At 44.5% G+C, this 27,127-nt stretch overlaps 1 protein-coding gene across 1 annotated transcript in view; it reads right to left on the minus strand.

The window, feature by feature from the left end:
• The window catches only part of LOC115117947 (plexin-B2-like), a 185,743-nt gene that overhangs the window by 41,287 nt on the left and 117,329 nt on the right, over positions 1-27,127 (minus strand). Inside the window, exons 2-17 of the mRNA XM_065021375.1 lie at positions 20,407-20,912; positions 19,911-20,075; positions 19,466-19,720; positions 19,023-19,220; positions 18,508-18,687; positions 15,269-15,403; positions 15,045-15,145; positions 11,847-11,973; positions 11,207-11,363; positions 10,859-10,970; positions 9,013-9,124; positions 8,061-8,162; positions 7,508-7,603; positions 6,661-6,748; positions 6,033-6,196; positions 571-719 (exon numbers count right to left, since the gene is read on the minus strand). Of these exons, the coding sequence (XP_064877447.1) occupies positions 571-719; positions 6,033-6,196; positions 6,661-6,748; positions 7,508-7,603; positions 8,061-8,162; positions 9,013-9,124; positions 10,859-10,970; positions 11,207-11,363; positions 11,847-11,973; positions 15,045-15,145; positions 15,269-15,403; positions 18,508-18,687; positions 19,023-19,220; positions 19,466-19,720; positions 19,911-20,075; positions 20,407-20,910 (2,645 nt within the window). The 5' untranslated portion in view covers positions 20,911-20,912. The remainder of the gene's footprint in view (positions 1-570; positions 720-6,032; positions 6,197-6,660; positions 6,749-7,507; positions 7,604-8,060; positions 8,163-9,012; positions 9,125-10,858; positions 10,971-11,206; positions 11,364-11,846; positions 11,974-15,044; positions 15,146-15,268; positions 15,404-18,507; positions 18,688-19,022; positions 19,221-19,465; positions 19,721-19,910; positions 20,076-20,406; positions 20,913-27,127) is intronic.

A 27,127-nucleotide genomic window follows, 5' to 3' on the forward strand; every position in this document is an offset into this window, starting at 1 on the left:
TGTGTTTAATGAAATATGTTATTCGCTGGACATAAAAGTGCATTAGAGGCAGGGCCGGTCCTTGCCGTTCTGGCGAGACCAAAAATGCCACCCCCCCCCTTCACAAACCGAGAATAGTCCCAGTAAGCAAAATTATGTTGAAAAGACATCTAAAATATGTATTTTCTAGACGTTTAAATCGGGTTCATTTTCGGTTGTGAATTAAAGTTGAAAAGACGTACAGTAGCAGTCAATAGTTTGGACACCTACTGTACACATTCAAGGGTTTTTCTTTATTTATTATTTTCTACATTGTAGAATTATAGTGAAGACATCAAAACTATGAAAGTGGATGGATGAATAGATGGATGAATGGATTCATGTAGGAACCAAAACATGTGTTAATCTAAATACATGTTATATTTGAGATTGTTAAAAAGTCGCCACCCTTTGCCTTGATGACAGCGCTGCACAATCTTGTCAACTTGTCAGAAATGGACGGAAACAAACTTGAAACCACTGATCTTGACAACGGAATGAAACCCCTGGACAACAGCTGTGATTATTCATTTACCCCCACTATCACTATACCTGGTGGAGACAGAGTATCTGTCCCCCTGGTGAACACAGTCCACTCCAGCCACCGTCACCTTCTTAATGTCCTCCTTCTTTATGCCCAGGTTAGACCCTTTAATGGTCACCACTATCCCCCCGTTCAGAGGCCCGAAACGAGGGATGATCTGTGGGGAAGAGAGAGAGAGAGGGGATGATTTAGATGAGTGTGGTAGCTTAATATAGAATATAATGGTCAGTGCCATCAGTGTGTATATAGTAAAACAGTCATTACAGTAGTAGTTCAGTGTGTATATAGTAGAACAGTCGTTACAGTAGTAGTTCAGTGTGTATATAGTAGTAGTTCAGTGTATATATAGTAGAACAGTCGTTAAAGTAGTAGTTCAGTGTGTATATAGTAGAACAGTCATTACAGTAGTAGTTCAGTGTGTATAGAGTAGAACAGTCATTACAGTAGTAGTTCAGTGTGTATATAGTAGAACAGTCGTTACAGTAGTAGTTCAGTGTGTATATAGTAGAACAGTCGTTACAGTAGTAGTTCAGTGTGTATATAGTAGAACAGTCATTACAGTAGTAGTTCAGTGTGTATATAGTAGAACAGTCATTACAGTAGTAGTTCAGTGTGTATATAGTAGAACAGTCATTACAGTAGTAGTTCAGTGTGTATATAGTAGAACAGTCGTTACAGTAGTAGTTCAGTGTGTATATAGTAGAACAGTCATTACAGTAGTAGTTCAGTGTGTATATAGTAGAACAGTCATTACAGTAGTAGTTCAGTGTGTATATAGTAGTGAACAGTCATTACAGTAGTAGTTCAGTGTGTATATAGTAGAACAGTCGTTACAGTAGTAGTTCAGTGTGTATATAGTAGAACAGTCGTTACAGTAGTAGTTCAGTGTGTATATAGTAGAACAGTCGTTACAGTAGTAGTTCAGTGTGTATATAGTAGAACAGTCGTTACAGTAGTAGTTCAGTGTATATATAGTAGAACAGCCTTTACAGTAGTAGTTCAGTGTGTATATAGTAGAACAGTCGTTACAGTAGTAGTTCAGTGTGTATATAGTAGTGAACAGTCATTACAGTAGTAGTTCAGTGTGTATATAGTAGAACAGTCGTTACAGTAGTAGTTCAGTGTGTATATAGTAGAACAGTCGTTACAGTAGTAGTTCAGTGTATATATAGTAGAACAGCCTTTACAGTAGTAGTTCAGTGTGTATAGAGTAGTGAACAGTCATTACAGTAGTAGTTCAGTGTATATATAGTAGTAGTTCAGTGTGTATATAGTAGAACAGCCTTTACAGTAGTAGTTCAGTGTGTATAGAGTAGTGAACAGTCATTACAGTAGTAGTTCAGTGTGTATATAGTAGTGAACAGTCATTACAGTAGTAGTTCAGTGTGTATATAGTAGAACAGTCGTTACAGTAGTAGTTCAGTGTATATATAGTAGAACAGTCGTTACAGTAGTAGTTCAGTGTATATGTAGTAGAACAGTCGTTACAGTAGTAGTTCAGTGTGTATATAGTAGTGAACAGGTGTTACAGTAGTAGTTCAGTGTGTATATAGTAGTGAACAGGTGTTACAGTAGTAGTTCAGTGTGTATATAGTAGAACAGTCGTTACAGTAGTAGTTCAGTGTGTATATAGTAGTGAACAGGTGTTACAGTAGTAGTTCAGTGTGTATATAGTAGTGAACAGTCATTACAGTAGTAGTTCAGTGTGTATATAGTAGAACAGTCGTTACAGTAGTAGTTCAGGGTGTATATAGTAGTAGTTCAGTGTGTATATAGTAGTAGTTCAGTGTATATATAGTAGAACAGTCGTTACAGTAGTAGTTCAGTGTGTATATAGTAGAACAGTCGTTACAGTAGTAGTTCAGTGTGTATATAGTAGAACAGTCGTTACAGTAGTAGTTCAGGGTGTATATAGTAGTAGTTCAGTGTGTATATAGTAGAACAGTTGTTACAGTAGTAGTTCAGTGTGTATATAGTAGAACAGCCTTTACAGTAGTAGTTCAGTGTGTATATAGTAGTAGTTCAGTGTATATATAGTAGAACAGTCGTTACAGTAGTAGTTCAGGGTGTATATAGTAGAACAGTCGTTACAGTAGTAGTTCAGGGTGTATATAGTAGTAGTTCAGTGTATATATAGTAGAACAGTCGTTACAGTAGTAGTTCAGGGTGTATATAGTAGTAGTTCAGTGTGTATATAGTAGAACAGTCGTTACAGTAGTATTTCAGTGTGTATATAGTAGAAGTCTTTACAGTAGTAGTTCAGTGTGTATATAGTAGTAGTTCAGTGTGTATATAGTAGAACAGTTGTTACAGTAGTAGTTCAGTGTGTATATAGTAGAAGTCTTTACAGTAGTAGTTCAGTGTGTATATAGTAGTAGTTCAGTGTGTATATAGTAGAACAGTTGTTACAGTAGTAGTTCAGTGTGTATATAGTAGAACAGCCTTTACAGTAGTAGTTCAGTGTGTATATAGTAGTAGTTCAGTGTATATATAGTAGAACAGTCGTTACAGTAGTAGTTCAGTGTGTATATAGTAGTAGTTCAGTGTGTATATAGTAGAACAGTTGTTACAGTAGTAGTTCAGTGTGTATATAGTAGAACAGTCGTTACAGTAGTAGTTCAGTGTGTATATAGTAGTGAACAGTCATTACAGTAGTAGTTCAGTGTGTATATAGTAGAACAGTCGTTACAGTAGTAGTTCAGTGTGTATATAGTAGAACAGTCGTTACAGTAGTAGTTCAGTGTGTATATAGTAGAACAGTCGTTACAGTAGTAGTTCAGTGTGTATATAGTAGAACAGTCGTTACAGTAGTAGTTCAGTGTATATATAGTAGAACAGCCTTTACAGTAGTAGTTCAGTGTGTATATAGTAGAACAGTCGTTACAGTAGTAGTTCAGTGTGTATATAGTAGTGAACAGTCATTACAGTAGTAGTTCAGTGTGTATATAGTAGAACAGTCGTTACAGTAGTAGTTCAGTGTGTATATAGTAGAACAGTCGTTACAGTAGTAGTTCAGTGTATATATAGTAGAACAGCCTTTACAGTAGTAGTTCAGTGTGTATAGAGTAGTGAACAGTCATTACAGTAGTAGTTCAGTGTATATATAGTAGTAGTTCAGTGTGTATATAGTAGAACAGCCTTTACAGTAGTAGTTCAGTGTGTATAGAGTAGTGAACAGTCATTACAGTAGTAGTTCAGTGTGTATATAGTAGTGAACAGTCATTACAGTAGTAGTTCAGTGTGTATATAGTAGAACAGTCGTTACAGTAGTAGTTCAGTGTATATATAGTAGAACAGTCGTTACAGTAGTAGTTCAGTGTATATGTAGTAGAACAGTCGTTACAGTAGTAGTTCAGTGTGTATATAGTAGTAGTTCAGTGTGTATATAGTAGAACAGTTGTTACAGTAGTAGTTCAGTGTGTATATAGTAGAAGTCTTTACAGTAGTAGTTCAGTGTGTATATAGTAGTAGTTCAGTGTGTATATAGTAGAACAGTTGTTACAGTAGTAGTTCAGTGTGTATATAGTAGAACAGCCTTTACAGTAGTAGTTCAGTGTGTATAGAGTAGTGAACAGTCATTACAGTAGTAGTTCAGTGTGTATATAGTAGAACAGTCGTTACAGTAGTAGTTCAGTGTGTATATAGTAGTGAACAGTCATTACAGTAGTAGTTCAGTGTGTATATAGTAGTGAACAGTCATTACAGTAGTAGTTCAGTGTGTATATAGTAGAACAGTCGTTACAGTAGTAGTTCAGTGTATATATAGTAGAACAGCCTTTACAGTAGTAGTTCAGTGTGTATAGAGTAGTGAACAGTCATTACAGTAGTAGTTCAGTTTATATATAGTAGTAGTTCAGTGTGTATATAGTAGAACAGCCTTTACAGTAGTAGTTCAGTGTGTATAGAGTAGTGAACAGTCATTACAGTAGTAGTTCAGTGTGTATATAGTAGTGAACAGTCATTACAGTAGTAGTTCAGTGTGTATATAGTAGAACAGTCGTTACAGTAGTAGTTCAGTGTGTATATAGTAGTGAACAGTCGTTACAGTAGTCGTTCAGTGTAGGGGTCGACCGATTAATCGGCATGGCCGACTTCAAGTTATACAATCGGTAATCGGCATTTTGGACACCGATCATGGCCGATTACATTGCACTCCACGAGGAGACTGCGTGGCAGACTGACCCCCTGTTATGCGAGTGCAGCAAGGAGCCAAGGTAAGTTGCTAGCTAGCATTAAACTTATTTTATAAAAAAACATCAATCTTAACATAATCACTAGTTAACTACACATGGTTGATGATATTACTAGTTTATCTAGCTTGTCCTGCATTGCATATAATCGATGCGGTGCCTGTTAATTTATTATCAAATCACAGCCTACTTCGCCAAACGGGTGATTTAACAAGCGTATTCGCGAAAAAAGCACTGTCGTTGCACCAATGTATCTAACTATAAACATCAATGCCTTTCTTAAAATCAATACACAAGTACATTTTTTAAACCTGCATATTTAGTTAATATTGCCTGCTTACATGAATTTATTTTAACTAGGGAAATTGTGTCACTTCTCTTATGTTCTGTGCAAGCAGAGTCAGGGTATATGCAGCAGTTTGGGCCGCCTGGCTCGTTGTGAACTATGTCGAAAACATTTCTTCCTAACAAAGACCGTAATTATCTTGCCAGAATTTTACATAATTATGATTTAACATTGAAGGTTGTGCAATGAAACAGCAATATTTAGACATAGGGTTGCCGCGCATTTGATAAAATACAGAACGGTTCCATATTTCACAGAAAAAATAAACGTTTTGTTTTTGAAATGATTGTTTCCGGATTTGACCATATTAATGACATAAGGCTCGTATTTCTGTGTGTTATTATGTTATAATTAAGTCTATGATTTGATATTGGATAGAGCAGTCTGACTGAGCGGTGGTAGGCAGCACAGGCTTGTAGGCATTCATTCAAACAGCCCTTTCCTGCGGTTGCCAGCAGCTCTTCACAATGCTTCAAGCATTGCACTGTTGATGACTTCAAGCCTATCAACTCACGAGATTAGGCTGGCAATACTATAGTGCCTATAAGAACATGCAATAGTCAAAGGTATATGAAATACAAATGGTATAGGGAGAAATAGTCCTATAATTCCTATAATAACTACAACCTAAAACGTCTTACCTGGGAATATTGAAGACTCATGTTAAAAGGAACCACCAGCTTTCATATGTTCTCATGTTCTGAGCAAGGAACTGAAACGTTAGCTTTTTTACATGGCACATATTGCACTTTTACTTTCTTCTCCAACACTTTGTTTTTGCATTATTTAAACCAAATTGAACATGGGAAAGTTGAGGAGGACAGCATGTGTAAGAGAAGAGTAAGACAGTGACAGCGAAAGGGAAGAAGACAGGAAGGAAGAGTGCACCAGACAGAGGAGAACACCTCTAGTGATAATCAGAGACTGTTCTCACCTCAGTGATCTTGGGGTTGGGGCACTGCACTGGTTCCTGGGACCGGCACAATTCTCTGTACACACAGGACCTCATGTTGGCACACCACACACAGCTGTATTTGGGGTCGGCATTCTTACACAGGCTGCAGTCCTCACGACCCAGAGAACAGTTATACAACACCACTAATAGATGGAGAGGAGAGGAAGAGGGAGAGAAGGAGGATAGAGTGAAGGGGGAGAGTGAAAAGGGTAGAATGGAGAGAGGAGGAGGGAGAGTAGGTAGAGAAGAGCAGGGGAGAGGTGGAGGATAGAGAGAGGAGGAGGGGGAGAGAAGCAGGGGGGTTGAGAGGAGGGGAAAGAGATCAAACAACGACTCCATACCAATAACCCACCAGTCTGTACAGGGTTCACATCTTATTCAAATAAGTGTGAACTTTGTCCCAAAAAGGTATGAATAATAATAATGGCTGAATATTAAACATGTCCAATACTGGAGTTATCCAACGAAGGTCCATTAAGGTGAAAGAGTTGAAATGGATCAACAGTTTGAGCAGAATAATCCTGGTTTTATTCAGACAGTTGTTTGAACAGTGCATTGAACAGCAGTGCTGCATCAACTCCAGAGTGTGTCAGACGGTCTGACTCACCAGTCAGAGTGCTGTCAATCTTCTTCTCTGTGTCTCGGTCTTTGATGTGGAAGGACACATTGACCTCCTGCTCCTTGTCGTAGGCAAACTAACACACAGGATATACACAACAGAGAAAACTGACATCTGAGTTACTGAGGGCCAGAGACATGTCAAAACACACTTGCTGGCTCTTTTTCTCACTCACATAGGACCCCCCGCACCACAAACACACACCAACACACACACATACCAGGTTTTCTGTTAGCTGGTTATAGCTGGCTTTTGGACAATTAAAAATCTGACCCAGAGTCTGTTTGGAATAGGCTATTTCTTTCTTGCACAGAATCACAAGCTGACCAATAGGTCAACTGTTCTATTATGGGGGATATTAGATTGACAGACTGGTGATTCTGCTGTTCTTTACTCGTCTTGTTGTCTGAGGAAAAGTCGGCGTGGACAGTTCTTCTATCATCTTCACCGTGAGCATCGTTGCATGTTCTGTTACAATGAAGTACCATAATGTAAATGTTATTTCTGTCATTCTGAGCACCGTGGGTGGACGCCCTAATCAGGTTACCACCCTAACCCCTAACCACCCAATGCATATGGGCCCAGCACCACATTTTCCTAACAAAAACACTGACATGCACGCATATACACACAATCCACACACAACATAGCTTTTAACTCCATACTGGCAGCCTCTCAAACTCTGTATGAAAACAGATGGGTGGAGAGACAGAGAGAGTTAGAGTACTGGCTGGAGGTGAATGTCTTTGGGACTGAGAGAAAAGCTTGTACTGCTCATGTGGGGCGCTGGGATGTAAAACCTGTGTTGTCTCAACTAGAGGTGAATATTACTGACCTCATAACCCTTGAAGTTGAACTTTAACCCCTCATTAAAGGTGAACTCTTCCTCTGTGTGTTTCATGAGCTCCGTGCCAATTTTAAACGTGTGATCCTGGAGAGAGAGAAAGACAGAGACCCACACAGGACAGACAAGAGATACACACAGGACAAGAGATACACACAGGACAAGAGATACACACAGGACAAGAGATACACACAGGACAAAAGAGCATGTATATTAGAATGAGTAGAAGTCAGTCAGGCTGTCAGGCACAACGAACCATATTAGATAAACAGCACTGTACATGATCTAATAGTGAATGAGGAAGAAAAGAGGAACAGCCAAGTTAATCATCAATGATAGACGATGACTAAATAGAGGTGTCTGAAATGTCATCCTAGTCCCTACAGTAAACCCAAAATGGCACCCTACTCCCTACAATGAACCCAAAATAGCACCCTATTCCCTATATCGTGCACTCAAATGGCACCCTATTCCCTAAGTAGTGCACGGTATAGGCAATATGGTGTAATTAGGGGCGCAAGCCTAAGAGCTGTGTCTATCTCACCTTGTAAATGTCCAGGTTCTTCCCTTGGAAGCTGATGGGGATGAGGTAGCCTACAGGGATGAGATGAGGGTCTGGGTTCTCAAACTGAGGACAGCTATCAGCCTGGAGGGAGAACAGAAGGTAGCTGGTTTAATCAGAGAGACAGACAGACAGGCAGACAGAGAGACATACAGACAGACAGAGAGACATACAGACAGACAGAGAGACATACATACAGACATACAGGCAGGCAGACAGACATACAGGTAGGCAGACATACAGGCAGACAGACATACAGGCAGACAAACATACAGGCAGACAAACATACAGGCAGACAGACAGACATTCAGGCAGACATACAGGCAGCCAGACAGGCAGCCAGACATACAGGCAGGCAAGCAGACATGCAGGCAGACAGACAGACATACAGGCAGACAGACATACAGGCAGACATACAGGCAGCCAGACAGGCATGCAGGCAGGCAGGCAGGCAGGCAGACATACAGGCAGGCAGGCAGGCAGGCAGGCAGGCAGGCAGACATACAGGCAGGCAGGCAGACAGACATACAGGCAGACAGGCAGACATACAGGCAGACAGACAGACATACAGGCAGACATACAGGCAGACAGGCGGAGCTTGCCAGTTGCCACCTATAAGCCAGAAAGTCAGTAACAGATACAAGCTGGCTCAATTGCCAGGTCGCAATTGTAAATGAGAACTTGTTCTCAACTTGCCTACCTGGTTAAATAAAGGTGAAATAAAATAAATAAATAAATAAATAAAAAAAGAGACAATAGCTCTTTATCAATTAATCTTCCTTCACTTCCTCACATCCTCTCTTCTGGCCTGCTTCTCAAAAGGTATTGGACCTTCTTCTTGAGGAGGCGGGGAGAGAGGACACAAGGAGTTGTGGAAAGACAAAAGGAGATTGAGCCAAACTGTGTAGTTCACTGAGACAGGGCTTCCTCCTACTTGTTGGGCTTTGACGATGTGAGCTCCATCTACAGAGACATCTCTGTCACTGCAGGTGTGGTCCTGGGCATTCCACTGGCACTGCCACTCACTGGTCACACATGCTATACACCTGGGGACAATCAACCAATAGAAGGAAGAGATAAGGAATCAGAGTTTATATAGCCAATGAGAACAGAAATCCTCAAAGGTGTTCCGTGTAAAATGACTGAACAGAATAACTGTCAGAAAAGCGTCATTAACGGGTCGTCTCCATAAAGCAGTGGTCACCTACAGGTCCATCTTCAAGGCATTCCTAGTCCATCACCTTGTACTCCTATTGGTCTTACAGTTCTGCTGGGTAGGCAAAGTGTTCCAACCATTTCATTTGTCTGAAGGGACAAACTCCACGACCAGAGAAAGACCGTCAAAGAATACAGCAAACAGTTGCTGTTTTTACGAGTGAGTTCTTTACGCTTTTATTCAGGACTGTCAACACTGTTTTTATGAATGAGTTCTTTACGCTTTTATTCAGTACTGTCAACACTGTTTTTATGAGTGAGTTCTTTAAGCTTTTATTCAGGACTGTCAACACTGTTTTTATGAGTGAGTTCTTTACGCTTTTATTCAGGACTGTCAACACTGTTTTTATGAGTGAGTTCTTTATGTTTTTATTCAGGACTGTCAACACTGTTTTTATGAGTGAGTTCTTTATGTTTTTATTCAGGACTGTCAACACTGTTTTTATGAGTGAGTTCTTTATGTTTTTATTCAGGACTGTCAACACTGTTTTTATGAGTGAGTTCTTTATGTTTTTATTCAGGACTGTCAACACTGTTTTTATGAGTGAGTTCTTTATGTTTTTATTCAGGACTGTCAACACTGTTTTTATGAGTGAGTTCTTTATGTTTTTATTCAGGACTGTCAACACTGTTTTTATGAGTGAGTTCTTTAAGCTTTTATTCAGTACTGTCAACACTGTTTTTCTGCAACACTTTTACAAAACATAAATGTGCGTCTCCCTACTTCCACTCGTGTATCAACAGGCCTGCTGTTTAATTACCAGCAGCTCGTCATGTCTATTACAATATCCAGGAATATTTCACTGTTCTGCTCATAGGAACATCATGAATTAGAGCATCAGGCAGAAATAATGTGGTGCGACTTGAGTTTGGCCATCAGGTGGAAGACGGTGTCCCCTCTCTATTGGTCAGCCTCACCGGAGGAAAGGAGAAAGCAGGGACTATGAGAGGTGGACCCTCTCTATTGGTCAGCCTCACCGGAGGAAAGGAGAAAGCAGGGACTATGAGAGGTGGACCCTCTCTATTGGTCAGCCTCACCCGAGGAAAGGAGAAAGCAGGGACTATGAGAGGTGGACCCCCTCTATTGGTCAGCCTCACCGGAGGAAAGGAGAAAGCAGGGACTACGAGAGGTGGGCCCTCTCTATTGGTCAGCCTCACCGGAGGAAAGGAGAAAGCAGGGACTGGACGCTCTGCTGCGCTCTCCCTCCGCTGAGACTGACCATAAGTCCAGTAAAATAAGATAATTATTTCAATTTATGCTCAGCTGAACCTCGCAAATGATACAACTGATCTATTCTGTTATCAAAGCTCGAGTTTTGAAATATAACATGGTCTGAGAAGAACAATAGTCAGGAAGGCATAAAGCCAATATGTTGTGATAATGTATTAGACCTACTGCACAAACCTCCTTCCTACACAACAGTTTTTATTAGGTTACTGTTGTATAGGCTTACATTATTAAGTCCTGTTTTTAAAGAATATCTGAGTGGTAGATCTCTGCTTGGAAAGTGATCTTGCCTCAGAAAAGGTTGGTGACCAATAAGGGTTTTACTGGCGACACTTACGGCGTGTTCCTGGACTTCCTGCCGGTGGCGGCACAGTTGTAGAACTTGTATTCGCTGGACGTCACCTCGATGCCGTCATTGACCAGGATCTTCACCTGCACCGTCACAAAGTCTGAACGCAATACGACAGAATGTCAGTTACCACAGTCCACTGCTCTGAGAGGAAATATTAGCCTGGTCACTGGTTCTGTACTGAATAAAACACATCGTTGCCTTGTTCGGCAAGACAAAGACAAGTTAGTTAAAGAAACAGACTGATATCTCCAGGCTTAAAAACAGTATACAGGACCCATCTACCACCCAAGGAGCTAAGGACCGGGGTTAGGACCAGTATTCAGGAGGACTCACCCTGCTTGTCAGGTGTAGAGGGGATGTTCACGGGGTCAGGGAGGGCACAGATGACCTTCTGGTCCATCATCACAGCTCCACTAGTGTCCGAACCAAACCTGCACTTGATAATGTCAGAAGGGCCGATCTTGGGGAGGGAGGGGATGTAGATTTCAACCTGGACAGGACAAAAAGAAACCAAGAGTGAGAGAGAAGCAAGAGAATAAACTTCCTCTTGAATACAAAGAGGTCCATTGAGGAAATGCAATTATGTTTCAAGTCACAGGAATGGTTATGTGACAAAAACTCAAGTTCCTGGAGAGAATTGAGATGAAATGAAGTGAAATAAAGGAAGTGACTGATATTCAGGTCTACAGTTTAAAATTTACACAGTTCATTAATCCAGAAAACTAATTTCTGTCTGTGTGTGTGTGTGTGTGTGTGTGTGTGTGTGTGTGTGTGTGTGTGTGTGTGTGTGTGTGTGAGAGAGAGAAATGCACTGGAAGGGAGCAGAGCTTAAAGGAATTGACTAGAGTTAAACTCAGGATGAATGAATTCAGAATGAAGCAAACCCAGCACAACAGATGAGGGATCTTTCACACTGGAGAAGACAGCTGCCAATGACAGGGAACGTAGACTTGTACACTCAACCACTCAGTACCTGCTCGGTCTTCCTACAGCTGAGGTTGGGTGGGTTAAAGGCCTGGATCTGAACACACTGCTGGTTGGGGCTCCACAGCCACGTGTTGTCATCCTCAGCCCTGGGACAGTCTCCCTTCCTGGTACACCTGGAGGAGAAGAGACCAGTCACACTCTGGACTACAGTTAACCCTGGACTACAGCTAACCCTGGCCTACAGCTAACCCTGGACTACAGCTAACCCTGGCCTACAGCTAACCCTGGACTACAGCTAACCCTGGAGTCTGGACTACAGCTAACCCTGGACTACAGCTAACCCTGGAGTCTGGACTACAGCTAACCCTGGACTACAGCTAACCCTGGACTACAGCTAACCCTGGACTACAGCTAACCCTGGACTACAGCTAACCCTGGACTACAGCTAACCCTGGACTACAGCTAACCCTGGACTACAGCTAACCCTGGACTACAGCTAACCAGGAGTCTGGACTACAGCTAACCAGGAGTCTGGACTACAGCTAACCAGGAGTCTGGACTACAGCTAACCAGGAGTCTAGACTACAGCTAACCAGGAGTCTAGACTACAGCTAACCAGGAGTCTAGACTACAGCTAACCAGGAGTCTAGACTACAGCTAACCAGGAGTCTAGACTACAGCTAACCAGGAGTCTAGACTACACCTAACCAGGAGTCTAGACTACACCTAACCAGGAGTCTAGACTACAGCTAACCCTGGAACCAGGAGTCTAGACTACAGCTAACCAGGAGTCTAGACTACAGCTAACCAGGAGTCTAGACTACAGCTAACCAGGAGTCTAGACTACAGCTAACCAGGAGTCTAGACTACAGCTAACCAGGAGTCTAGACTACAGCTAACCAGGAGTCTGGACTACAGTCTCTAGACTACAGCTAACCAGGAGTCTAGACTACAGCTAACCAGGAGTCTAGACTACAGCCAGGAGTCTAGACTAACCAACCAGGAGTCTAGACTACAGCTAACCAGGAGTCTAGACTACAGCTAACCAGGAGTCTAGACTACAGCTAACCAGGAGTCTAGACTACAGCTAACCAGGAGTCTAGACTACAGCTAACCAGGAGTCTAGACTACACCTAACCAGGAGTCTAGACTACAGCTAACCCTGGACTACAGCTACCCAGGAGTCTGGACTACAGCTAACCAGGAGTCTAGACTACAGCTAACCAGGAGTCTAGACTACAGCTAACCAGGAGTCTAGACTACAGCTAACCAGGAGTCTAGACTACACCTAACCAGGAGTCTAGACTACAGCTAACCAGGAGTCTAGACTACAGCTAACCCTCTAGACTACAGCTAACCCTGGACTACAGCTAACCCTGGACTACAGCTAACCCTGGACTACAGCTAACTCTGGACTACAGCTAACCAGGAGTCTGGACTACAGCTAACCAGGAGTCTGGACTACAGCTAACCAGGAGTCTGGACTACAGCTAACCAGGAGTCTGGACTACAGCTAACCAGGAGTCTGGACTACAGCTAACCAGGAGTCTGGACTACAGCTAACCAGGAGTCTGGACTACAGCTAACCAGGAGTCTGGCTAACCCTGGACTACAGCTAACCAGCTAACCCTGGACTAGTCTGGACTACAGCTAACCAGGAGTCTGGACTACAGCTAACCAGGAGTCTGGACTACAGCTAACCAGGAGTCTGGACTACAGCTAACCAGGAGTCTGGACTACAGCTAACCAGGAGTCTGGACTACAGCTAACCAGGACTCTGGACTACAGCTAACCAGGACTCTGGACTACAGCTAACCAGGACTCTGGACTACAGCTAACCAGGACTCTGGACTACAGCTAACCAGGACTCTGGACTACAGCTAACCAGGACTCTGGACTACAGCTAACCAGGACTCTGGACTACAGCTAACCAGGACTCTGGACTACAGCTAACCAGGACTCTGGACTACAGCTAACCAGGACTCTGGACTACAGCTAACCAGGACTCTGGACTACAGCTAACCAGGACTCTGGACTACAGCTAACCAGGACTCTGGACTACAGCTAACCAGGAGTCTGTACCTGTATCCAGGCCCAGTTCCTCACTGATAGGAGCTCAAGAGAGAAAATAGTCCTGGACCATCTATAACAGGATAAATCAGTACTAAGCTCATAAGACATTTATAAGTTACATTGTATTATTCATTGAAAAGATCAATGAGCAGCAGCAAATATTGCAGCTATAACCAATGTTCCCCCAAAGAATTGTCACTGAGCAAATTTCAAATCTGCTGACTTCCAGCGCGCGTTACTGTTAACACTGAGGCTGTACCCGCTTTAAGTTACAGTTTTAAACAGTGACTATGTAGGCTACTGTGGCTATTTGATCATAACGTAGGCCTACCAGAGTGGCCTACCATCAAAAACATGGAGAACATTCATTGAACACCACACATTTTAACATGGAAATAGCTGTTCTATCCTTCAGCCTACAGTAGCAGCCAATGTGTGGTGTTCAATATAGGTCTACATTCCATGAGACTTTTGAAAAAACATGCAGGGCTTGACATGAACCTGTTCATCCACTTGTCCTTCAGACAAGGAGGGGACTGAAAATGTTGTGTTGATGCAAAAAGCCCTTTTCTAAATAAAATGCATTATTATTCCCATTCCATTATTACAGAGTATCAGACAAATTATGCTACCCTCTGCCTATTGGCTACTTGGCTTATTCAAGCCTGTCTCAAAATACAACGCTGCCCCTTTAAGACAAAAAAAAATATCTTCACCTGACTGGCTTTTCAAAGATGGATAGAAATGTACAGGTTGTGTGTTCCTGTAGGAAACAATCCCTCCCCTATCGTCCCCTATCGCTGACTACAAATGACCTATAACTGGGATAATAACTCACTAACTAGCAAAGGACATGAACAAATGTGCCACATGTGGCTACATGCAGCTCTGATTGGTTAAGGAGTACCGGTCTGTGTAGAGTACAGCTCAGCCGTGCCTGTCCATGTAATACAATCTGACACCGTGCGTTCTGCCTCGGAATGGTGCATTGAAAGCGTGGATTCAATCACAATTCCCACAGTAAAGGGAAACGTTGATAGTGTTAACTAAAAGTCTAGAAAGTTGAATCTCGTGCTTCTCTGCGCGGGCTGGTATTTCTTCTGCGCGGCAGCCCGAGAGGAGCTGCACCCTGCTTAGAGGGAACATTGGCTATAACTGGGACTGTACTCACTTGCCCTGCAGCACACACCAGCCACAGTAGGGGTCTTTCTGTGCCACACAGGACTGGCAGTCTGTCTTCAGGTGGCAGGCCTGCACTGGCACCTTGGTGATCTATGAGCAAAACAAAAACGGCTGATTCAAACGTGGCTTTGATATGGTACTAACCTAAATGCATGGAACGCCTCACACTGATGAAAATCTACAGTATGGAATAAAGTTCCACGTTAAGATCACCTTCTTCTCTGTGGTGATGTAGAGGTGTGTGAGGCTGGTGTCAAACAGCAGGTTCTTGTTGACCTTGTCCCCGGTGTTCTCCCCAGGGGCGCGGCTGTACACCTCTGGACTGGTCGACAGGTGCAGCTTCAACACCTACGTTACACGAGCAGAAAGAAGACAGAGAAGGCGGCCGGGTCGATGTGAAGACGTTAGTCAACTATTAAGGAAAATACATTCAAGTCAGAGCAGCCTGTTGAATAACATTCCAGCAGGATGAGTTTCTGTTCAGCAGACGCTCTTATGCAGAGCAACTTGTAGTCAGTGCATTTAACTAAGGTAGGTGAGACCAACCACATATCACAGTCAGTGCATTTAAATAAGGTAGGTGAGACCAACCACATATCACAGTCAGTGCATTTAACTAAGGTAGGTGAGACCAACCACATATCACAGTCAGTGCATTTAACTAAGGTAGGTGACACCAACCACATATCACAGTCAGTGCATTTAACTAAGGTAGGTGAGACCAACCACATATCAGTCAGTGCATTTAACTAAGGTAGGTGAGACCAACCACATATCACAGTCAGTGCATTTAACTAAGGTAGGTGAGACCAACCACATATCACAGTCAGTGCATTTAACTAAGGTAGGTGACACCAACCACATATCACAGTCAGTGCATTTAACTAAGGTAGGTGAGACCAACCACATATCACAGTCAGTGCATTTAACTAAGGTAGGTGAGACCAACCACATATCACAGTCAGTGCATTTAACTAAGGTGAGACCAACCACATATCACAGTCAGGTAGGTGAGACCAACCACATATCACAGTCAGTGCATTTAACTAAGGTAGGTGAGACCAACCACATATCACAGTCAGTGCATTTAACTAAGGTAGGTGAGACCAACCACATATCACAGTCAGTGCATTTAACTAAGGTAGGTGAGACCAACCACATATCACAGTCAGTGCATTTAACTAAGGTAGGTGAGACCAACCACATATCACAGTCAGTGCATTTAACTAAGGTAGGTGAGACCAACCACATATCACAGTCAGTGCATTTAACTAAGGTAGGTGAGACCAACCACATATCACAGTCAGTGCATTTAACTAAGGTAGGTGAGACCAACCACATATCACAGTCAGTGCATTTAACTAAGGTAGGTGAGACCAACCACATATCACAGTCAGTGCATTTAACTAAGGTAGGTGAGACCAACCACATATCACAGTCAGTGCATTTAACTAAGGTAGGTGAGACCAACCACATATCACAGTCAGTGCATTTAACTAAGGTAGGTGAGACCAACCACATATCACAGTCAGTGCATTGAACTAAGGTAGGTGAGACCAACCACATATCACAGTCAGTGCATTTAACTAAGGTAGGTGAGACCAACCACATATCACAGTCAGTGCATTTAACTAAGGTAGGTGAGACCAACCACATATCACAGTCAGTGCATTTAACTAAGGTAGGTGAGACCAACCACATATCACAGTCAGTGCATTTAACTAAGGTAGGTGAGACCAACCACATATCACAGTCAGTGCATTTAACTAAGGTAGGTGAGACCAACCACATATCACAGTCAGTGCATTTAACTAAGGTAGGTGAGACCAACCACATATCACAGTCAGTGCATTTAACTAAGGTAGGTGAGACCAACCACATATCACAGTCAGTGCATTTAACTAAGGTAGGTGAGACCAACCACATATCACAGTCAGTGCATTTAACTAAGGTAGGTGAGACCAACCACATATCACAGTCAGTGCATTTAACTAAGGTAGGTGAGACCAACCACATATCACAGTCAGTGCATTTAACTAAGGTAGGTGAGACAACCACATATCACAGTCAGTGCATTTAACTAAGGTAGGTGAGACCAACCACATATCACAGTCAGTGCATTTAACTAAGGTAGGTGAGACCAACCACATATCACAGTCAGTGCATTTAACTAAGGTAGGTGAGACCAACCACATATCACAGTCAGTGCATTTAACTAAGGTAGGTGAGACCAACCACATATCACAGTCAGTGCATTTAACTAAGGTAGGTGAGAACCACATATCACAGTCAGTGCATTTAACTAAGGTATGAGACCAACCACATATCACAGTCAGTGCATTTAACTAAGGTAGGTGAGACCAACCACATATCACAGTCAGTGCATTTAACTAAGGTAGGTGAGACCAACCACATATCACAGTCAGTGCATTTAACTAAGGTGAGGTGACCACCAACCACATATCACAGTCAGTGCATTTAACTAAGGTAGGTGAGACCAACCACATATCACAGTCAGTGCATTTAACTAAGGTAGGTGAGACCAACCACATATCACAGTCAGTGCATTTAACTAAGGTAGGTGAGACCAACCACATATCACAGTCAGTGCATTTAACTAAGGTAGGTGAGACCAACCACATATCACAGTCAGTGCATTTAACTAAGGTAGGTGAGACCAACCACATATCACAGTCAGTGCATTTAACTAAGGTAGGTGAGACCAACCACATATCACAGTCAGTGCATTTAACTAAGGTAGGTGAGACCAACCACATATCACAGTGCATTGAACAGGTGCAACCACATTTGCAAACTAAGGTAGGTGAGACCAACCACATATCACAGTCAGTGCATTTAACTAAGGTAGGTGAGACCAACCACATATCACAGTCAGTGCATTGAACTAAGGTAGGTGAGACCAACCACATATCACAGTCAGTGCATTGAACTAAGGTAGGTGAGACCAACCACATATCACAGTCAGTGCATTTAACTAAGGTAGGTGAGACCAACCACATATCACAGTCAGTGCATTTAACTAAGGTAGGTGAGACCAACCACATATCACAGTCAGTGCATTTAACTAAGGTAGGTGAGACCAACCACATATCACAGTCAGTGCATTTAACTAAGGTAGGTGAGACCAACCACATTCTCTGAAGATGGTAACTTAACCATTATCTGCAGTTAGGGTCAGCTGTAGTTTTTGAAATAAACATTGTGGTCCACGCAATTGTTTTTGCAAAGTTGAAGAAAAATGTCACGTAAACTATTTAATTGAACTTGTGTCACAATTTGACATAATGGAAGGCAACCCTTCAGGCTTTAGATGTCATATTGTTCATGGTTTTTCATCCGTTTGTAAGAATTACTGAACAAAGACCTGTTTGGGAGCCAAAAGACCCGGCTCAACGAAAAGACTTGGAATGTCCATCACTGTCAGCTAGTACCTCTCCTAAAGTAGTCCCCAGGAAGGCAACGGCGTGCTCCGTTTCCACAGCAACGGCCACAGCGGTCATCAGGCCCTTCTTGGTGAAAACGGGGTCGGTTGCCAGGGCGAACTCTGCCCTGCTGGCCAGCGGGGAGGGCAGGAACTCAGCACCACACTTTTGATTGGTCACCATGCCCTTCTGAAGAGGGAAGGAATCAATGTCAGATACATTATCTCACTAGTAGGTAGAAGTGATAATGTAGTAGTTAATACATTATATCTACATCCTCTTGTAAATTTCAAGCAACGACCATAACGTCAAGGTAAACTAGAAAACTATCAATTACTTCAAAACTGACAGCACATACATTGCCTGCCCTTGACTGGAGGGGCTGGTAAAGGCTACAAACCTCATACCAGAGGACATACAGTACGACTGCCCTTGACTGGAGGGGCTGGTAAGGCTACAAACCTCATACCAGAGGACATACAGTACGACTGCCCTTGACTGGAGGGGCTGGTAAGGCTACAAACCTCATTTTCTATTTTACACAGCTCGTCTGACTTGGAGGAGTACGGTGAGTAGACAGCAGACTTGTTGTTTATTTGTCCCTTGGTGCTGTAGCAGGCTCCTATGATCTCCACCAGTCTCTGGTTGATGGCCCTCAGTGGGTACATACACACTGCCGAGCTGGAGCTGTCGTCGTCTGAGCTGAACACCACAAACACAACCTGACAGGAAAACACCAGTCACTGTTCTTAACTCACTCTTCTCACGGTTCAGACTTGCCTCCTTAAGTAAAGGTGAAATGCCGCTTTATCTGTCCAAACTCATTTGTGGGATTCAATCTTAATCAAACAACTATTTGTCCCCTTAGGGCAATTCTATTAGGGGTTATATCATTGAATTTGGGTATAGAATTGAACTGGTTAGTGGATTAAGTTTAAATTGTTAGAGGGGGAAAATAAATAGATACCTTATCCTGGGCTCCAACCGGTCCGTACCAGCCAGAGGAGCTCATATTCTTGGCCAGGGCTTCTCCTGGGAGGGTCACGTAGGCTGCCTGAACCTTGTTGTACTTGTTCCCCGCGCTGCAGTTCAGCTGGAGCTCTGTGTACGAGTAGTAGTTGTGGTCGTTCTCACACATCCTGGAGATAAAGGTGAAGTTCTTGGTTCCTGAATCCTGGGCGCCCAGGGTTCTGGAGAACAGGAAGTAGACAAAGCCCTCGTCCTGGAAGACGAGAGATGGAAATAGAGGAGAGAGAAAGTGGAAAAGAGAAAAAGAGTGAGGTAGAAGAGAATGAGTTCCATGAATCATTATTCATCTTTCAGTCTCTTTGTAACGTTGTATTCACATACAGGCCCTGAGGAGATGTTTCACACTGCTGTGTGTGTAAAAGGGGTTTCTCCGTCTCTCTCACCTTGAAGACGTGTCTGAAGTCATGGAGGTAGCGCAGCGTGAAGGGGTTGGACTGGACGGCCGAGGCCTCGATGATGCTGTCGAACATCACCCAGTCACTATGGACCTGGAGGATACGGGTGCTGATCAGCTTGGTGCTGTCATGACTGCCATAGCCCTTAGCCACCTGAAGAGAACAGAGAGGGGCAAATACAAGTTACCATGGTGACCAGGAAGTAAATACATGGTTCGGCTTGGTGCTGTCGTGGCTGACATAACCTTTACACACCTCGGACGAGACCGAGGGAACAGAACATGGGAAATTCAATTATCTAGTACCTTTACAATTTTAAATCCCAATACAACATCAGCATTGCGATTGCAACGCCAGGATAGTGGGTTTGATTCCGGGGACCACCCAATACGTAAAACATTTATACAAGTTGCTTTGAATAAAAGTGTCTGCTAAATGACATTATTATTACTGTGATATATCACGGTGCGGTTCGTCCACCTACCAGGAAGACAGTGAAGTTCCCCTTGTCCTTGTTGAAGTAGTAAGACATGACCCCTACTACCGACACACTCTCCTCAGCACTGGCCACGTACGACTTCTCTCCTTTCGTATCGCTGAAGTACAGCAGCTGCTCCACATTAGACAGGTTCCTCAGAGAACAGATTCCTCTGTACAGACTCCCACACACTATCAAGGTGTCTTTGGATGGATGGATGAGGAGCAGTTTGTTATGGTTGTCTGTCTCCACGGCTTCCTCGCAGGAAGTCACGGGCGGGGTACACTGGCGGTTGTCCAGTTCGGGTCCTGTTCTGGTGTGTGCCTCGGGGTGCAGGGATTGGTCCAGTTGGTAGAGGGCATTGACCGTGCCCACGTACAGCCGGCTGGTGATTGGGTCCTGGACTACGTTGTTGATGAGGGTGTCGGAGGTGAACTCGTCGTAGGCGGAGCCGAGGAGGGAGAGAGACAACGTCGCCAAGATGGCAGCCAGGACCCACCGCCACGCCATCTCTGGAGGAGAGGAAGGGAAAAATAATTATATTACTCTTTATAACTTGGTAAAGAAAGAAAGAGAGAGAGAGGTAGGAGGGAGTGAGAGGGTGAGAAGAGGAAGGAAGGAGTGAGAGGGTGAGAAGAGGAAGGAAGGAGTGAGAGGGGGAGAAGAGGAAGGAAGGAGTGAGAAGAGGAAGGAAGGGGGAGAGTGAGAAGGGGAGAGAAGAAGAGGAAGGAAGGAGAAGAGGTAGGTGAGAGGGGAGAAGAGGAGAGGAAGGAAGGAGGTGAGAGGGGGAGAAGAGGAAGGAAGGAGTGGAAGAGAGAGGGGGAGAAGAGGAAGGAAGGAGGAGAGGGGAGAAGAGGAAGGAAGGAAGGAGTGAGAGGGGGAGAAGAGGAAGGAAGGGGGAGAGAAGAGGAAGGGAGAGGGGGGAAGAGGAAGGAAGGAGTGAGAGGGTGAGAAGAGAAGAGGAAGGAAAGGAAGGAGAGAGGGGGAGAAGAGGAAGAGGAGAGGAAGGAGGAAGGAGGGGGAGAAGAGGAAGGAAGGAGTGAGAGGGGAGAAGAGGAAGGAAGGAAGAGAGGGGGAGAGAGGGGGAGAAGAGGAAGGAAGGGAAGGGGGTGAGAGGGGGAGAAGAGGAAGGAAGGAGTGAGAGGGGGAGAAGAGGAAGGAAGGAGGAGAAGGGGAGAAGAGGAAGGAAGGAGGAGAGGGGGAGAAGAGAAGGAGGAGAGGAGAAGGGAAGGAGGTGAGAGGGGGAGAAGAAGGAAGGGGGGAAGAGGAGGAGAGGGGGGAGAAGAGGAAGGAAGGAGTGAGAGGGGGAGAAGAGGAAGGAAGGAGTGAGAGGGGGAGAAGAGGAAGGAAGGAGTGAGAGGGGAGAAGAGGAAGGAAGGAAGAGAAGGAAGGAAGGAGTGAGAGGGGGAGAAGAGGAAGGAAGGGGGAGAAGAGGAAGGAAGGAGTGAGAGGGGGAAGAAGAGGAAGAAGAAGGAGGAGGGTGAGAGGGGGAGAAGAGGAAGGAAGGAGTGAGAGGGGGAGAAGAGGAAGGAAGGAGTGAGAGGGGGAGAAGAGGAAGGAAGGAGTGAGAGGGGGAGAAGAGGAAGGTGAGAGGGGGAGAAGAGGAAGGAAGGAGTGAGAGGGGGAGAAGAGGAAGGAAGGAGTGAGAGGGGGAGAAAGAAGGAAGAGGGGGAGAAGAGAGAAGGAAGGAGTGAGAGGGGGAGAAGAGGAAGAAGGAGTGAGAGGGGAGGAGGAAGGAAGGAGTGAGAGGGGGAGAAGAGGAAGGAGGAGGAGAGGGGGAGAAGAGGAAGGAAGGAGTGAGAGAAGGGAAGAAGAAGAAGGGGAAGAGGTAGGTGAGAGGGGAGAAGAGGAAGAAGGAGTGAAGGAGAAGAGGAAGGAAGGAGTGAGAGGGGAGAAGAGGAAGGAAGGAATGAAGGGAAGGAAGGAGTGAGAGGGGGAGAGGAAGGAGGAAGAGAAGGGAAGGAAGGAGTGAGAGGGGGAGAAGAGGAAGAGAAAGAGGAAGGAAGGAGTGAGAGGGGAGAAGAGGAATGGGAGTGAGGGGGAGAGGAGGAAGGAAGGAGTGAGAGGGGGAGGGGAGAAGAGGAAGGAAGGAGGAGTGAGAGGGGAGAAGAGGAAGGAAGGAGTGAGAAGGGGAGGTAGAGAAGAGGAGGAAGAAGGAAGGAGTGAGAAGGGGAGAAGAGGAGGAGGAGGAAGAAGAGTGAGAGGGGAGAAGAGGAAGGAAGGAAGGGGAGTGAGAGGGTGAGAAGAGGAAGGAAGGAGTGAGAGGGGGAGAAGAGGAAGGAAGGAGAGAGGGGAGAAGAGAAGGAAGGAGTGAGAGGGGGAGAAGGGAAGGAAGGAGTGAGAGGGGGAGAAGAGGAAGGAAGGAGTGAGAGGGGGGAGAAGAGGAAGAAGAAGGGAGTGAGAGGGGGAGAAGAGGAAGGAGGAAGGAGTGAGAGGGGAGAAGAGGAAGGAAGGAGTGAGAGGGGGAGAAGAGGAAGGAAGGAGTGAGAGGGAGAAGAGGAAGAGGAAGGAAGGAGGAAGGAAGGAGTGAGAGGGGAGAAGAAGGTGAGGAAGAAGAGGAAGGAGTGAGAGGGGAGAAGAAAGGAAGGAAGGGGAGAAGAGGAAGGAAGGAGGAGGAAGAGAGGGGGGAGGGTGAGAGAAGAGGAAGGAAGAGAGGAAGAAGAGGAGAGGGGGGAGAAGAGGAAGAGGAAGGAAGGGAAGGAAGGAGTGAGAGGGGAAGAGGAAGGAAGGAGTGAGGAAGGGAAAGAAGGAGTGAGAGGGGAAAGAGGAAGGAAGGAGGAGAGGAAGGGAAGGAAGGAGTGAGAGGGGGAGAAGAGGAAGGAAGGAGAAGGGGGAGAAGAGGAAGGAAGGAGTGAGAAGAGAAGGGGAGGAAGAGGAAGGAAGGAGGAGGAGAGGGGAGAAGAGGTAGGTGAGGAAGGAAGGAAGGAAGAGGGGAGAAGAGGTAGGAGAGGGGAGAAGAGAAGGAAGGAAGGAAGGGAAGGAGAGGGGAGAAGGGAAGGAGAAGAGGAAGGAAGGAGTGAGAGGGGGAGGGGGAGAGGGGGAGAAGAGGAAGGAAGGAGGGAGAAAGAGGAAGGAAGGAGTGAGAGGGTGAGAAGAGGAAGGAAGGAGTGAGAGGGGGAGAAGAGGAAGGAAGGAGTGAGAGGGAGAGAAGAGAGAGATAGAAGTATACAGATAAGGGGAAAATATATAATTAGTTCCTAATCTTAATCATTCCATTCTATTAGTCTTTCTGTGGCTTTGTAACTTAGTCATCACAGACAGGCCTGAGGGGACGTTTCAACAGATAATAAGACATGAAATAAACATGAAGACATTAAGGTTAACAACGTTTAATAACATCCTCTGATGTATTTTATATATTTTTTAGCACTAAGTTATTCAGTTCTACTTCAGCGTTCCTACCTTCCATTCTTTCATTATTATTCATCCTCATCCTTCCCACTAAATATAAAGGAGGGAAAATCAATTCACCCGCTCCCCAAACTCCCCTCAGATGTTGAGATGTGGATCAGTGAATTTGACACGGCCGATAAAACAAGTTGTTTTTTTTTCAAAAGAAAGAAGCGTATGCAGCATTCGCTTTGCAGGCAAACTCCTCTTCTCTCCTCCCCTCATCCTTTCATCCCTGCCTACAGTTTTTCAGTAGTCAAACTCTCCTGGAATCAAAGGGATTCGAAGAGAGGTTGAGAGGAGTGGCACAGTGCCAAGGTAACAAAGGTGTCCTGTTGCATTACGGGTATGTCCTGTTGCATTATGGGTACGCCCTCGGCATGGGGGCAGAGAAAATCCTCTTTGCAAAAACTCAACGATTCACAAACTTTTTCCCAAAACTTTTGGGTGGGTTGTTGTGAGACCTAACCAAACACTTTGGCTGTGACCCAAAGGGAACCCTTTCCGACACATTCCTTCTGACCCAGAGAACAAAGCAACATCCTCAGACACATGTTAAATTAAGTGTTAAAGATCAGACCACAACACCATGATCTCTGGAGCTTCTCCATGAGCACTTTGACCTTTACCTGGTTCATAAACCTCTTCATCTCCTTTATTAGAAGGGATGAAAACAGTCAGTAACTGGGACCGGGCTAAGAAATACCTGGGACCGGGCTAAGACATACCTGGGACCGGGCTAAGACATACCTGGGACCGGGCTAAGACATACCTGGGACCGGGCTAAGACATACCTGGGACCGGGCTAAGACATACCTGGGACCGGGCTAAGACATACCTGGGACCGGGCTAAGACATACCTGGGACCGGGCTAAGACATACCTGGGACCGGGCTAAGACATACCTGGGACCGGGCTAAGACATACCTGGGACCGGGCTAAGACATACCTGGGACCGGGCTAAGACATACCTGGGACCGGGCTAAGACATACTTGGGACCGGGCTAAGACATACCTGGGACCAGGCAAAGACATACCTGGGACCAGGCTAAGACATACCTGGGACCAGGCTAAGACAGCTCTGGGACCAGGCTAAGACAGATCTGGGACCAGGCTAAGACAGATCTGGGACCAGGCTAAGACAGATCTGGGACCAGGCTAAGACAGATCTGGGACCAGGCTAAGACAGGCTAAGACATCTGGGACCAGGCTAAGACAGCTCTGGGACCAGGCTAAGACAGCTCTGGGACCAGGCTAAGACAGCTCTGGGACCAGGCTAAGACAGCTCTGGGACCAGGCTAAGACAGCTCTGGGACCAGCTAAGACAGGCTAAGACAGCTCTGGGACCAGGCTAAGACATACCTGGGACCACGCTAAGACATACCTGGGACCAGGCTAAGACAGCTCTGGGACCAGGCTAACACAGCTCTGGGACCAGACTAAGACAGATCTGGGACCCGGCTAAGACAGATCTGGGACCAGGCTAAGACAGCTCTGGGACCAGGCTAAGACAGATCTGGGACCAGGCTAACACAGCTCTGGGACCAGACTAAGACAGATCTGGGACCAAGTCAATAATTGATATTTTGCTCCATACTCCCAGATGATTTACCACTCAGCAGGGAGGCTGCTGGAGCGGGGGGATAATACAGTCCTTATTGGTCTTATGCCACTTTATATAATGTTTACATACCCTACATTACTCATCTCATATGTATATACTGTACTCTATACCATCAACTGCATCTTGCCTGCCTTCGGCCATCGCTCATCCATATATTTATATTTACATATTCTTATTCATTCCTTTACACTTGTGTGTATAAGGTAGTTATTAGGTTAGATTACTTGTTAGATATTACTGCATGGTGGGAGCTAGAAGCACAAGCATTTCTCTACACTCACATTAACATCTGCTCACCATGTGTATGCGACCAATACAATTTGATTTGATGGCTCCTCCCCAGGCACTGATGCAAACCATGAAGACATTTACAATATACCAACACTGCCTGCCTTAAGTTCTCTCTCAGGGGATTAGGTAGAAGGCACACCTGATGTTCTGCCAGTAGCAGCCCAACAGGAACAGCTCAACAGAGAAACACAATGTTCTGTTCTACTCCTCTGTTCCATTGTCTTCTGTCCTGTTCTCCTCTCTTCTGTTCTGTATTAGTAAGACAGTGTGTTCTTGCCCAAGGCAACCCAGATATGACTTCTGTCCTGTTCTCCTCTCTTCTGTTCTGTATTAGTAAGACGGTGTGTTCTTACCCAAGGCAACCCAGATATGACTTCAGTCCGTTCCTGAAATACCTCTGTGGGAACAACGTGATAATATCTCAGTGAGTTCTGGGGCTTGTCAGGACACTTAAGCCCATGAGGAGAATGAAGTTACATTTACACACTGACTTAAGGTCAGTTGGTATTTTTCCTCCTAACAGAAGTTAAGGAAGCTATGTAAGTAAGCTGATTTTGGACCTGTGACAAAGGGCAACTTCTACAGACACAGAGTAACAGCTCTGACTCAGTCTTGAAGGCTTTTGAAGAAAACAAACAGTCCTAAAAGCTCTATACATGGTGTTAGAGCTCAGACCACCACAATGATGATGATGATGATGGTCTACAGTATTAACCTCTTGAACCTCTGGGGGCAGTATTTCATTTTTGGATGAAAAACGTTTCCGTTTTAAACAAGATATTTTGTCACGAAAAAATGCTCGACTATGCATATAATTGACAGCTTTGGAATGAAAACACTGACGTTTCCAAAACTGCAAAGATATTGTCTGTGAGTACCACAGAACTAATGCTACAGGCGAAACCAAGATTAAATTTCATACAGGAAGTGAGCCAGATTTTGAATGCGCTGTGTTCCAATGTCTCCTTATATGGCTGTGAATGCGCAAGGAATGAGCCTACACTTTCTGTCGTTTCCCTAAGGTGTCTGCAGCATTGTGACGTATTTGTAGGCATATCCTTGGAAAATTGACCATAAGAGGCTACATTTACCAGGTGTCTGCTCGGTGTCCTCCGTCAAAACTATTGCGTCATCTCCAGGTGCGTGCATTTTTCCATTTTGTTCAGAGGAGAAACCAAACTGCCACGAGTGATTTATCATCGAATAGATATGTGAAAAACACCTTGAGGATTGATTCTAAACAACGTTTGCCATGTTTCTGTCAATATTATGGAGTTAATTTGGAAAAAAGTTTGCCGTTGTAATGACTGAATTTTCGTGTTTTTTTCTTAGCCAAACGTGATGAACAAAATGGAGCGATTTCTCCTACACAAATAATCTTTTTGGAAAAACTGAACATTTGCTATCTGAGAGTCTCCTCATT

Source organism: Oncorhynchus nerka, linkage group LG8 (genome assembly GCF_034236695.1).
Source record: "Oncorhynchus nerka isolate Pitt River linkage group LG8, Oner_Uvic_2.0, whole genome shotgun sequence".
Taxonomy (NCBI): Eukaryota; Metazoa; Chordata; class Actinopteri; order Salmoniformes; family Salmonidae; genus Oncorhynchus; species Oncorhynchus nerka.